General features: G+C 46.5%; 1 protein-coding gene across 1 annotated transcript in view; it reads left to right on the top strand.

Annotated features, from left to right (window-relative positions):
- Positions 1–14,976, top strand: part of LOC145412523 (BCL11 transcription factor A-like) — a 136,881-nt gene that overhangs the window by 39,477 nt on the left and 82,428 nt on the right. Inside the window, exon 2 of the mRNA XM_080282416.1 lies at positions 11,770–12,141. Within this exon, the coding sequence (XP_080138542.1) occupies positions 11,770–12,141 (372 nt within the window). The remainder of the gene's footprint in view (positions 1–11,769; positions 12,142–14,976) is intronic.

Raw genomic sequence — 14,976 nt, 5'->3', positions numbered from 1 at the left:
GGACGATTTTGTTGGTGTTCGGGGATCGCCAACACCGGCAGTACAATTATTTTTTTCCTACTTCATTCTTGCTAACTTTTGATGATTACATTCAACCCAGGGACCTCGTAGCGAAGGAATTAAAGTTTGTGAAATATTACTTTGCTGTGGAAAGGTTAATCAGGGCAGTTCTTATCCCATTACTTGCCACGGATTTGTTGTTGTAACTCCTGGCTTACTTGAGCGTGATCCCGGTGTACTGCAGGCTCCTTGGGGAGAGAAATCGGATGATCACTATAAATGGTGCCCCGGTTAACAAATACGCCTGGAGGTAGTAAGAATATACTGAGAGAGAGAGAGAGAGAGAGAGTTCGTCATCATTCTGTGGATTAAGGTGGACTATCTGTGGTACCCAAAGACGTGAAACTCAATGTCATGCACTCTGCCTGACGCGTAATGAACCGGACGCGACACCCGGCTTGGCGAGGCCGTGAGAGTAGGGTGTATAAGTGTTGTGTGCGGGGGTATAAGTGTTGTGTGTGGGGGTATAAGTTATGGATGTAAATGTTATGTGTGGGGGTATAAATGTTGTGTATCGGGGTATCAGTTATGGATGTAAATGTTATGTGTGGGGGTATAAATGTTGTGTGTGGGTAGGTGTGGGAGTATAAGTGTTGTGTGTGAGGGTATAAGTTGAGTGTTGTGTATGGGGGTAGATTGAGTTCGGCGGAGGGGAGAATTAAGTTGGGAAAAATATAATAGTTGTCCATGTAACTCCTTTTTCTGTTGTTTTAAAAATAGAATTAGTTGATTTTTATAACCATTTCCTTATTGATACAGAGAGGCAGGCTGGAAAAAATTCAGACAGAGAGGCAGTGAAAATATAAAGACGTAGACAAAAAGACAAGCAGAGAGGCAGAGAGAAAGGCAGACAGGCAGGTAGAGAGAGAGAGGCTGTAGGGTAGAGGATAAGTAAGAGCAGACCGAAAGACAAGCAAGCGGGCAGGCAGAAGGACAAGCAGGCAGGCAGGCAGGTAGGAAAAAGTAAAGGCTGAGAGAAAGACAAGCAGGCAGGGAGGCAGGGAAACAGGGCAGGTCCGGGTGACGCTGTTTAGCCAGTGGTCACAAAAGAGGCAGTAACCCAGGCGGCGGAAGGTCGTAACCCGCACCCTCACCGTCCCAAAGCGCCGCATTTTACATTTCTTACCTTGGCCGGGTGCGGTTGTGAGTGTGGGTGCGGGTGCGGGTGAGGGTGTGGGTGCGGGTGCGTGTGCCAGTGCGGGTGTGGTTGTATGATGTTAGGTGGAAGTGCGATGGTGATGGTTGTTGTCATGGCAGATGGGGGTGTGTGTGGTGGGTTTGAGTGCTGATGGTGGTGGAGAGGGACGCCTTCATGTGGTGGCATCGTTATAACCGAGCGGCTCCTCTGCCCATTTATACAAACGTCCCTCAACTCCCTCCCTTCCCCCGAAATGCTGATGGTGCATTGTTGGGAAAGGAAAACTTCAGCCTACAGTCTACAGAGTTCACGTTTCCACTGAACCTAGGGCTACAGCTACTACCACTACTACTTGAGAGCGGGAACGTAAACGGGAATGATTACTGGTGTGAGTGTGATGACATTTTTGTCGATTTGCGTACTGATCAGATTGGGGGTTCAAGGTTCATGGCAGAGTTGGATATGATCGAGGGTTCAAGGAGGGGTTCAGGTCGCGTTGGGTGTGGGTTTAGTAGCGGTTTCGGGTTCTGTGATGGGTCTGGGTCTCGGGAAATCGGGTGTAGTGGTGGGAGAGGGGGGGAGGTAATCTCGGTGTTGAGGGCCGGGGAATGGGGCTGTCTGATGGGGAAATGGGGACGCTATGGGCTGGTTTGTTGAGCATTGTGGCTTGGGTATGCTGGGGTTCGCTCTTGTTTGGTTTTGTTTGGTTGTAGTTGTTTGCTGAGATTCGGTTTGTGTGGTTGTGGATGTTTGACGTTATTGTTGTAGTTGTAATTGTTGTGGCTGTGTGTTGTAATCGTTTAGGTTGTTGTTGTGAATATCCTGGTTGTTTTGTGTATGTGGGCTATCAGGCCATCAAAATAAAGTTATTGCTACAAATTTCACTCTGAATCCGCTCATATTTGTGTAGTAATGAAACTACTCTTACGAACTGCAGAATCTAAAAACAATTACCTCCTACGGAATAAGTGTATCTTCAGGCTTACACACGTCACGCGGGGTGGAAGGAAGTGATGTATGAGGAAATGAATGCAAAAAAATGAGTGATTGTCCAACTGAATGACTTATATCTTGGAGATAAGATACGATATATATGTGTTATCAGACCGACACTCCCAGTCTCCACTCAACACCTGCATACACGCAATTGTGCCACCTCTCCCCCTCCCCACTTCCCCCTTCCCACCAGTGCCGTCCCCTCATCTTCCTATCCTCTTCTTCCTTTCGCTGGTTCTTTCTCCCTCCCCCCTTGTTTCCTTCCTGTCTTCCTTGTCACTTCTTCTTTACATCTTCTTGGCACATCCCTTTTTTTCATCCTTTCCACGTTTTCCCTCTCTTTCTCTTTTCCCTTTATTTCCACTCTCTTCCAATCCGTGACACCTCTTCCTCCTTTTCTCACCTCCTTCTCTTCCAGACACATCATCATCGTCATCATCATCATCATCATCATCATCATCATCATCATCATCATCATCATCATCATCATCATTTTTCTTCTTTACACGACACACCTTCTCTTCCTCCTCCCCTCCTCCATTCTCTCCCTGACGCTCCTCCACTGGCTCTCACTTCCTTTGCCTCCGCCACCTCATATCCTACTCTATCATACACCCTTACCCGGACCTTCCTTCCCGTCAAGATCCCCTTCCTCCCCTTCCCTCCAGTATTTCTTCCCCTTCCTCTCCCTCGTCCCTCACCATCTCTCTCATCTCCAGTCTCACACAGAAATATCTCTCTTCTGCTTGCCTCACACCAGCTCTTCATTTCCCCCTTTCATAGTTTTTCTTCCCTCCTCCGTCACATGCCTTACCCACCTCACATTCCTGCTCTCTGATACCTTCCCTATAATTTCCTCTCCTCCCTCATCTCCCTCTCTCCGTCCTTTTTCCTCCCCCCTCATCTCCCTCTTCCTCAGCCTTCTTCCCCCTTCTTTTCTCCGCTCTTTTCCCCCTTCCCCATCTCCATTTCTCCCACTTCTTTCTTCTTTTTCAGTTCTGCTTTTCCCACTCCCTCTTCCACCGTCTCAACTCACCGTATATCCTCGTTTTCTCCATTCCCTACCTCCCTTAGCCCCCCATCCCTCCCCTCCTCATGTTCTCGTATCTTCCCCCTTCCCTCCTCTCCCCTTCTCTCATCTCCCCTTCCCTGCTTTCTCCCCTTCCCCAGGCGAGACGAGGAGAGGGGTGATGGTGGTGGTGGAGGGCGCGTGGCCTGACAGACCTTCCCAATAAAGTGCACTTACGCCTATTTGTGTCAGTTGCCACCTCATCACCTCCCCTTCCGAGCCTCCGACATGGCCTCTGAGGCAAGGTTGATTCCTGAGCGATCATTGCCACCCTCGAGACTCAAGTGACACTTTACGCTTGACAATACCCTCCAAATGGCACCCCGACTTGACACCAAAGAACACCTGGACAATGGCATTTGTTACCCCTCAGATGATACCGACTTGCCATTTGACACCCTAATTGACATCTCGACTTGACACTTGAAACCCCAATTGACACAGATCTGACACCTGGCACCCCGAACTGAGATCTCAACCTAGCATTTGACAACCCAAGTGACACACAGGTCTGGCACTTGACACTCTCCTGGTATACCTGGACCTGGCACTTGACGTCCTCCCAAATGACACCGACCTGACACTTGACAAACCCCTCCCCCACCCACTTCAGCCGCCGCGTATGGTCTGTTAACCCCTTCATTATGGCAACGTCCTTTTTTTTTTTCTTCGCCACGGCTAAATGATTTTATTCAGCCTGGGAGCAATAACTTAACTGTTTGTGAAAGTTTTAAATTGGTGAGTGATTTTTTTTTTTTTTTTAAATAATTCTTCAATTCTTCACTCCGATTCGTGTTTTTGTCTTTTATTTTTGCTGTCTCCATGCGATTTTAATTTTGGAACAATTTAGAGGCTGAATATGTCCTCCTCAATGCATGGGTGCTCTCTTAAGCTGAATAAAATCGTCTGGTAGTAGCTAGCAAAAGTATTAATGTCGTCATCAGCTTGCACGGGTTAAGTCTAGAGGGAATAAGCATACGTGTTTAGGAAGGCCGTGAGAACTTGTAAAGAAGGAAGTGAACGTTTTTAGGAAGGCCGTAAAATATTGCGAGAGAGTAAGTAACGTTTTTAGGGAGGCCGTAAGAGCTTGCAAGAAAGAAAGTTAACGTTTGGCGAAAGGTCAAAATATACTGCAAGAATAAATGTAAACGTTTTAGGACTACCATAAAAGCTTGCATGGAAGAGAGGAAACGTTTTTAGGGAGGCCGTAAGACTTGCAGGGAAGAAAGTAAACGTTGTCTCTCCTACGACCCTTCCACCTTCCTCCACTGCGACCTTTTTGGGAAACGTTCGTCACTCTTACTCCTGATGCCAATATCGTGGAAGCTTGTTCGATTTATTGCAGTTCTTTGTTTGCATTCAAAAGAAAAAAAGAGAGACAGTTTGTGATGTGGCTCTGAGTTTCAATCGCGATATATTGCTTTTGTTTGCTGGACTGAAAGGTGGAGGCGAGAGGGGTGGGGAGGTCCGTGGACTCTTGAATGCCGACTGCTGGAAATCTGTGTCAGCCCCGGTTAGTTCGTATTAATCCGTGTCAGTTCGTGTCAGAATCCGTACTAGCTCGTGTCAGTCCATGTCAATCCACGTCAGAATCTGTGTCAGTCCATAGCGGTTCTTGTCAGTCTCTGTCAAAACGTGTCATTCCCTGTTTTTCCGTGCTAATATTTGTATCAGTCTGTCATTCCGTGTCAAAACCCGCATCAGTCCGAGTCAGTCCATGCCAGTTATATCAGTCCTTGTCAGTTTAGTCCATCCATCTGGCCGTATGACTGTACCCAAACGCCCGACACAATTATGCAAATGCCCAACACAAACACTGACCATGCCGGGGCTTCTATTGGATAAAATGAGGTTAGCTGGGGGTGGTGGTGGCGGCCAGGAGGGGAGGAGGTGTAGGTGTGTAGAGGTGGGGAGGGGGTTGTAGGATTGTAGTTGGGGGAGGGTGTTCGTGGCCAGTAGCTGGGGATTTGGACTAAAACTGGGAGTGGGGAAATAGTGGTGGGAGGCGAGCAGTTGGGGAGAGAAGCAGGGAGTGGGTGATGGAGGGCGGTTGAAAGTGGGAGTGGGGGAGGGGTAAAAGGAGTATGAGAGGGAGACAGGGGTGAGGAAGATCGGGGGAGGGAAGGAGAGGGGCAGAGGGTGAATAAGGGTGTCAGTATGCTGGCGGGAGATTACAATTATTCAACACGTCACCCTAACTGGACACGACTCACTTTGCTTTGCTCTCGTGTAACAAAACTCTCATCCAACTTCCCTCAAACTAACCTCAGCGAGCATTAGGCAGTTTACGAGTTCATGTCCCCGAAGTAAATCAGGTTCTTGCGGTATTTCACGAACGCGGTGTATGAGAGGTGGAGGACGAATGACGACACGAAGTTTTGGGTAAAAACAAACATCAGGGTCTTGGGTGCGCCTCCTCCCGCCCAGCCCACCCTGCCTTCCTTCCCTCCCCTGCCTACCCTGCCTTACCCTTCCCTCCCCTGCCTACCCTGCATTACCCTCCTCTGCCGAGCTTATCCATCCCTACCTATATATATACCCTGTCCTTCCTATCCGCCTTGCCTTGCCTTCGTCCTTCAGCTGTCATATTTGTTGTTGTTGTAAGGGCGATGTTAGATCTTTGTGTTGTTATATAGTTAATAGACCTTTTAGCGATGAATGGCTGCCTCCTTCATTGAACCACTTCTTTTTAAGGACGTCATCAGTTCGTGCGACCTACTGACGATGTAACGAAACTTAGAGGAAAGTTTTCGAACAAAGAGGCGTTAGGTATGGGCTGGAATATCGATACTTTTCTTTCACTAACGATAAACATTAGAGGTAAAGCTAAATAGGAAAAAAATAAACTGGTTAAAAACTTAGGATTCTTCAAGTCTGAGAATGCTGCCCACCTCACTCAGGAAGTCCTTAGATTCATTATGTGTGTGTGTGTGTGTGTGTGTGTGTGTGTGTGTGTGTGTGTGTGTGTGTGTGTGTGTGTGTGTGTGTGTGTGTCCATTATCTTTCTATCTAGCTCTGTTCGGTATGTGTGTGTGTATCTCTATTCGTATCTCTTTTTCTTCAAGTATCCCCAAGACCAGTGAACCCTCAGCACAGCTTAGAGAGCGTCCATACCCTGTGTTCAGCTAGAAGGGACAAGGATGGCCGTGATTTTAGGCTCAAATGTCTGGCCAAGAATGCGTCAAGAGCTCGCCCACTCGTCCGCCTGATGCTTGACACGTCGCTAGGAAAGGAATCTTGTGGCGAGAGAGGGGGCGTTTTAAAGCTGCGTACATATGTAGTAACGAAAGTTTTGATTTATATATGGAAGAAGCAGTTCATTAATGATGTAATTAAAGGAACATGACCCTGTTTCCCAGTTACGGGTAGGTGAGGACGGTATCAAAATAACTTCTTCCTGAGATATGGAGTTTGTGATAAGGGTGATATTACTGGCGGCAAGACCATTTTTCAGGTAACTGGTGCTTAGAATGCGTTCCACGTCGTTTGGTTTGTTGTCACAGGTCTTACGTTTACACCATTCATAACCCTTTAACCTGCGTCTTTGGAGTCACAGAGGCGCGATAATCTTGTAGCTACTGAAAAATCGCTTCTTCCCTACAATACATCAAGAACGAAGTGATCGTTCTTAACCATGGAAGCAGTGAAAAATCCCATGTCCACGCTGAGAAAGAGGTGGCCAGTATTTGTCATAGCTGCAGTGAAAAATCCCTTCTTCCCTTCCACACATCGAGAGCGAGGTGACCATTATTTGCCTTAGGATTCTTGAAGCAGCAGTGACAAATGGGTGCTGCCTTTCCCGGTCACTTGGCGAGGTGGCGGGGGCCCATCCTTCACGAGGCTCTCACCCTTGTCTGGTGGGCGGGTCACTCAGGCCTTCTGCTGCCACTCGAACCCCTTGTCCCTCCCTGCCCTCCCTTTTCTCCTTATTCTTGACCTTCCCTTCCTCCTAATCTCTCCTCCTTATACTTGGCCTTTCTTTTTACCGTTCTCCTCTGTTCTCTGTGTTCTCTCCTTCCTCGTTTGTTGTTATTCTTGGCCTTCACTTCCTCCTGTGCTTTTTTTTTTTTTTTTATAAACGTGGCCTTTTCTTCCTCTTACACTGTTCTCATTCTTAGCTTTCTCTTCTCTTTCTCCCACCCAGTTCACCTTATACTCGGCATTCCGTCCTTCCTCCTCTGTTTCTGTTCTTCATCAGGCCGTCTACCACCCGAACCCCTTGTCCCTTTCCTTCTGCCTTCTTGTTTCTGCTCTATCTTTCCTCATAATTTTCTCCATCTTCCCTATCTCTCTGTCATTCTTTCCCTATCTTCCCTCCTTCCTAAGTCATTCCCCTCTTCCCGGGCACCCTCCTCTCTCACGCACTCCTCGACCTTCCCCCTCCATCACAATAAACCCTACTCGTTTTTACAGTCTCTCGCTTTCGCCCGTCCACAATGAATCCGCTTATAGGGTCCTCTGTTCTATTCTCTGTTGGTCATGTTATTAAAATTTTCTGGTTGTTTTGGGCTTTGATTCATTTCGCTTTGAGAGTTTTTTTTTTTTTTTTACCTCAGTGCAGGGAATTGGAGATATAAGTGGAGCTAATATTTAGAATTAATAATTTTCATACTCTTCGCTGTTTTATCCCAAGACTGAAACTGGTTAGGTGGGAGCTAGAGTGATATTGCGTTATCCCAGCCGTTCCCCATGTGACATTTCACTCCTTGGTACCGCTATACGTACATATTCCGTGCTTCCTATCACTCAGTATGATTGTAAATTATATGGCAGCCTACTTTCATTTCTCGGCATTACGCTCTGACTTTTAACCTTGTTTCTCGTGTATGTAATAGCTTACATTTTTATGCTATTTTGTTTTCAGTATTTATTTGTTTATTTATCTATTTATTTATTTGTTGGTCGTTATATTCAAGGCTAGCAGATTGCCTATGCCCATATTTTCATTTCCATATCTGTTCTACATTTCTTAGTTTTCTCTGTCCATGTCTCTGTTCTCTGTTATGTTTTTCCTTTTCTGTGACACTTTTCGTCATATCTTCACAATCGCCCCTCCATCAGCCAGCAACCTTTCTCCCCCACCGCACCCCACACACACCGCCTGCAGGCTAGTGTCGGGTGTGATAAACGCCGTATTTTGCTAATTGTGGTGTATTTGGTTTCGGGTTGACGTTTCCCATTCCCTCCTCCATCCCCTCTCTCCCTGACACGTCATCTCTCCACCCTCCCTCACCGTCATCTACCCCACCACACCCTTCCTTACTCCTAAAAATTCCTCCTTTTCCCCTCTTCACCCTTCTTTCCCCTCCAAATCTTTCAGTATTTTGTTGAGTCCTTCTTAATCCTCACTGTCCTTGCACATCATGATCTTCCATGCCTACCTCACTTCCACATTGTCATTATATCCATCTGTCACCCCTCTGCCCCTCCAACACGCTTCAGTACCCCTCCATCATCCACCACACCCCCTCTCAATACCCCTATACCCCTCCACATCCTCTTCAGTACCCCTATACCCCTCCACACACACCCTCTTTCCATTCATCACTTTCCAAGACCCTCAATTTCTCCAGTACCTTCAAATTCCCTTCCACATATCCCTCATTGCCTCCAATACCCTTCATGCCCCTCATATCTCCAAGTCCCTGTCCATCCCCCCCCCCCTCCAAGCTCCGTTCTATCTCTCCAACACCTCGACTTCCCTTCTCCACCCCACCCCTCCCCTCCCTCCTTCATTCCCGCTGTGGCTTGCCTGGGGCGCCCGCAGCCAGGGACGAGGGATGGCCGGGAGGGAAGATGAGGTAAAGTAGGAATGGAGCTAGTGAGGTAGGGAGTGAGTGAGGCTTGGGATGAGGGAGACAGGGCGTGAGGGAGGATAAAGCAAAGAAAATATGGAGTTAGTGGTATTGTGGAGTGAGGGAGGGTAAAGAAGAAATGGAACTAGTAATACAGTGGAGGGAGGGAGGGAGGGAGGCAGGGAGTGAGACTTGATGAGGGAGACAGGAAGGGAGACTTCGTGAGGGATGGCTAGGAAGGAAGGTGAAGTAAAGAAGGAATGGAGTTAGGTCAATGAGGGAGGGAGGCTCGATGAATATTCAGATATCGAAACCACAATCATATTATCATCTCAGCTCACCTCCAACTTTTAGGGTTGGGGGTCGGGATGGGGAAGAGAGGGAGAAAGACTGTCTTTCCTCATTTCCCCTCATTTTCCCCACATTTCTCAATTTTCCCCTTTTTTCCCTAAGTTAGATCTCATCCCTTTTTCCCTTCATTTTCACAATTTTTCCATATTTTCCCATTTCCTCCCAGATTTTCCCCCCTCTTCCTCACAAATTTTCCCCCTTTTCCTCCCCGATTTCCCATTTTTCTCCCATTTTCCCCCATTCCAGGCAGATGACACCAGTATCCGTCGTTCTGTCGGTCGAGAAATATTGTGCCTGTGGTGGGAGGGATGAGGGTGGTAGATCGACTCCACGTGAGAAATTGGGGAATCGGTTGGCTAGCGCTGGTGGACGTCCGTGATCGATCAGTCTCCGTTTTTACTCCCCCTTCTTGTGATTCCCTCCCTTCTGTCTCACGCCTCTTATTCCTCCCCTTCTGTCTTCCTCCCCACCTTACTTGTTCTCTATCTGTAACATCTTTGCTATTTTTTCCTTTCCCCAGTTCCCTTTGTATCTCATCCTTCTCATGTCTTTCCTCTCCCCCTCCCCTTTTTTGGTCTCTCTTTCTCCCCTACCTTATCCTCTGTCTGTTTCATCCCTTCCCTTCCCTTCCCTCCTCACCCCCACCCCATTTCCCTCCTTCTAACCCCCCTCCTCCACAGTTTCTTCCCCCTACATCTTCCTCTTCAGCTCCCTCCGTCATCCCCTCCACCTCCTCCCCTGAACCTCTACTCTCCCCAGCGCCCTCCCCCCAACAGTGCTACACCCTCTCCCTCTCCAGATCCCCCCAAATACCCTCTCCTGCCCCCTCCTGTCCCACCCAGACCCTGATAAGGACAGTTGTGGAGGGGTGCCACCACTTTTAAATTGGACCCCACCGACTATTTTTCTTTTCAACCGAGGGAGATTTTGTGTTGGTGCGGCGGCTTTGCGACAATACCCAGCCACCCAATTCGTCATATCGCCCCGAGCCCCGTCCCATTGTCACCGCAGCCCATGTGAACTCTCTGTCAGCGCTCGATTCTCACATGGATGACCACAACTCCTGATAATGACTCGTCAACATTAAGAGCAAAAACTGAGTATCACCCTGAGGTCCACTCCGCCATTCATAGCTGTAAATCGTCGTGAAATTCTGTAAAATCTCCACTGAGTATGCATTAGATTCTTGTATCATTGTAGAGTACAGAGCAGCAATGTAGACATGCTCTCGGATATAGTGTATTTCAAAAAGATGGTATCTTTGCATAATTCAAAACATTTATGAAATGAATGTTTGTGGTGACAGGTCTGTGGCTGTAAAAGAAAAAAAAAATCCTTTTTCCCCTGTCGGGATCCGACCGACCCTATTTATAATAAAGAAAAATAACATTAGGATGATAATTTTTTGAATGAATGTCTGCGCAGTAGGCGTAAGTGAATAAAAAAACATAAAGTTTATACAGGCAAAAATATGTTTGTGTGTGCCCATGTTGTGTGAGTTAAAATGAAGAACCCAGCCTGTTGGCACACATGACAAAGTGACCAAAATAAAAATCAATGACGAGTCCAATACAAAAAATAAATGATAAAGATAAGCGTTGGCCTGGGCGTCGCGCTGATAATGTGGTCGTGACAGTGACAAAGCTGTGATTTTACACCCATGCGTCAGGTTGGAAGCTGGGCCTCACACTGCCGGCCCCTCGTTCATCATATCCCGGGTGTCATGGGGTGCGCTCGGGCACACGCAAGCTTTGCCCGGGGCTCAGGCTGTGCGCAGGCCATTTGTAATCTCGTTATTGCTGTCAGTCTGTTGAGTATTGATGTCTATATCCACTATAACAGAATTTTGTGCACATTTGTGTTGCTGAAGGCACACTTTTCCTGAGATTCATGATATATACGGGACTCAGGCTGGCTCAGACCACTTACAGTCTCTTCAGTACTTTTTTTTTTTTTTTTGGTTATCATATTACGAAGATTTGTAATTATAGTGATTTGGTACTAGTGGTTTCATTTGCTAAAGAGAAATATCCGGTGGTAGTCTGAACCAAGTCCTTAACCTGTTTATTGCTCTGGCAAGTGTTGATATGACTGTTTTGTTTTTAAGTATCGTAATAATGGTAGCTGATTATCCATGTCCCTTTTGGAATATGTGTGCTTCTACAACACCTGCATATTAGTCTGCAGATTTCCATTTTTTCTGATAGTTTCATTTTTACCTATCCTCTTGTCATTTCTAATAGTTACCTACCGATTATCAATGTTACTTTTCAGATTACCATGTTTTTGTTACCAACTTTGCATTTGAAATAGACTCTTAGTAGATTCCTCTGAATACTGATATCTGTGGTGCTTTTCAGGCGAGGGTGCGGGCGAGTGTGCCGATGTGCTGACGTGTGGGGTGTGCCAGAAGGACTTCCTCCTGGCCGACATCCTACGCTTCATCCAGCACAAGGTCCACAACTGCCAGGCGCCCTCCCACCCCTGTCAGGACCCAACCACCCAAGCCGACGCAGATGTCCCCACAAGTGCCCCTCCCTCAGCACCCAGGGACCACAATGGGGACGTGGGCTCAGAGGGCAATTCCAGGGCCTCCACCCCTCTCTCGGTCACGGACGAAGGAGGGGAGATCAAGGTGGACGATAAGAGGAAGAGGGACGATGAAGGCGACGCTCCGGCCAGGAAGAAGCCGAGGAGTACGCAGGACGCCGAGGCCAACACTTTAGATTCCGGTGAGTACGAAAGAGAGAGAGAGATGTAATCAGCGCATCGTCTGTTGTTATTATTGTTTTGGTATTAAGATTGAAAAGTTGTAAACTGAATCGTAACACTAGTCGAAATGGAATAACGAGAGAGAGAGAGAGAGAACAGCTGACCGGCGTAATGTCTAAAAAGATAAAAGTCTCTTCTGAATGAAAGAAAAATAGTGCAGTTGTTTGAGAAATCGTTCTACTGGTGGGAATATAGTTTCAAACCCAGGGATCATTTTGTATCGTTCACTTTGTAACGTTATATTTCGATAAGTCAGGGAAATTACAGCATTAACAGAAAGTAGGAGTTATATCTAGAAAGGTAGTTAAGCTACTGTGATCATTATATATATATATATATTTATCGTATGACTGACATATTGACTGCACAGCAAAATTAGGATGACTTATTGCCAGAAAATAAGTGTAAATAAGCGTACTACCTAGACCTGTTAGGCGGCCATTACTGTATCCTGAACTTCGTGTCATATCTGTCATAGGCAAGATGGGAATGAGTAGGTGAGTGTCGCATAGCAAAGTTTAGAATCGTGTCATCTGTGTATAAGGCAAGATGGGAATGAGGGGGGTGGGTTCTCTGACTGTCTCCTAGTAAAGCTTAGATTGATTAAAGAGTTGAAAGTAGGTAGATTCAAGTGTGGAAGGTCAAGTTAATGTTGGGAAATTGGTATGTAAATCGCGTTATCATTAGTAAATCATCTCTATCCAAAAAATTCTTCCATGTGTGACTGAATATTTCCCCCGTCTAGTCATCAAGAAGCGCGGGGAGGGGGTTTGCGGGGCGGGGGTTGGGGGGTGGAGGCTTGGAAGGAGGGGAGGGGTAGGAGGAGGGGGGGTACTCAACTAGAAGAAGTGTCGCCTCATTTCACCCAATCTAATATTATTATTTCCCCACCCGGGTAACCCACGGAAGGCCATCATATTTCTCCGCTGATGGGCACGGCATTCGGGGAAGACAGAGATCGCCGCTTTAAATCATTCCCCGACGGCTCTGTTTATCCCGGCCGGCGGTAATTTGTGTACGGGAGCTTAACACACTTCAGCCCAATGACATATTATTATTTTCGGTTTATTCTTCCATTTTTCAGACGTTTTTACTTATATACACAGCTCCTATGACTTTTTATAATTAATCTTGCTCCTCTTTTTAATTAGTCTTGCTGTTCTTTCGAGGTTTTTGCAAGTACACTTCCCTGCTATTACGTATTATTATTTTCGTTTTATTTTCCGTTGTGTTTTTGACTTTTTATGAATACCGTTCATTGCTATGGCCTTTTTTTATTACTATTTTTAGATATTTTCATTAATGCACTTCGCACCGATTAGCTGCCTTCATTTTCATTATATTCATGCAGTTTTCCAAAGTTTCATATAACTTAAGAAACGCCCTCGTATTAAAGATGTTTTTAAATTTTACATCTAACTGATGTGTTCTAAAAGTATATCGTAAGCTGACCATTAAACTTGTCAGGGGATGCAACCACGTCATTCAATTGAACGGTGATTTTTTTTTTTTTTTTTTTTTTTAATGGTACCTCCAGATGATTTTACTGTCCTGAGAATAAACTTTTCATATTAGAGGAGTTATAGCCATCGTTAACCCCTTCAGTACTAGAGGTCTTTAGGGTTGATGTTGTTGTTGTTGTTTGAAATGCAGTCGTCTCGAGGAAGCAATATTGAATTAAACTATACGTCATCAGGGTGAAGGGACTTACACTCACACACACACACACACACACACACACACACACACACACACACACACACACACACACTCAGGTCCGATACCCGTCTCCCGCAAACGCCGATAAACGCCATAAATTGCGTGGGGATGATGGCGGCGGCCCGTCTTCCATTTCATTGGGGGTGCGATGAGCGTCGGAGTAAATCAGGACGCGAGGCACCAAAACAAACCTGCGCTGCCCCGACTCCCTTTGGTTCTGGATCATAAGGCTAATTGAAGGCTCGTGTTTGGACCCCTCCCCCCCACACCTCTGCCTTTCCTCTCCCCTCCCTTATGTCCCCCTCCCACATACCCCCCTTTCCCCCCCCTACTTTGCTTCCATTCCTTCTCCCTTCCCCACCTTCTCTTCCCTTAGTGTGTGCATCCCACTTCTCTGCCTTGCTTCCTTTCTCCCCCCTTCCATCGGCTCTTCCTTCAACTCTCCTCCCTTCACCATTCATCTCCTGTTGTTCTGAATTTCCTACCCCATCCTGTCCTCCTCTCCCATCCCCCGACATTACCCTCTCTCTTATTTCTTTTCTCATCCCAAATCACCTAAACCCCCTCTTCTATTCCTTCTCAACTTTCCCCCCTCCCTCCGCTTTTCTTTCCTTCTCATCTCACATTATCTTCTTCTATCCCTACCCCCTCATTTCCCAACTCCCCCACAGCCCCCTTCTTCCCCCTTCCCCATACTCCGACTTCCCAACCCCCCACCCCGCACTTTTCTCCCTTTTATCCTTCTTCCCTCTCTTCCATTATTAACGTCTTCTCTTCCTTCCCGTCCATTTTTGGTTTTAGATTCTACTCTTTTCTTGGTCTTTTATTTTTCCATCCATAGCTTTTTCTCTTCCTACTTTTATGTTTTGGTTTCCTTTCATCGACGCTTTTATCCCTCTTTTTCCACTTCGTCCTCATCTGAATTGATTTTGTTTTTTCTCCTCATTATCATTTTTTCTTTTCTTTACTGTCCGTTCCTTTTTCAGCATTTGACACTTTTTTTCTGTCTCTCTCCACTCCTCCTCCTCCTCCTACTTCTATTCTTTTTCTTCTGATTTCCTCTTATGTCCTATATC

Source organism: Coenobita brevimanus, chromosome 93, assembly GCF_032717465.1.
Source record: "Coenobita brevimanus isolate Jiangsu-jjx chromosome 93, ASM3271746v2, whole genome shotgun sequence".
Lineage (NCBI taxonomy): Eukaryota > Metazoa > Arthropoda > Malacostraca > Decapoda > Coenobitidae > Coenobita > Coenobita brevimanus.
Note: the sequence above shows the minus strand (reverse complement) of the source record. Positions and strands in the feature narration are given on the sequence as shown.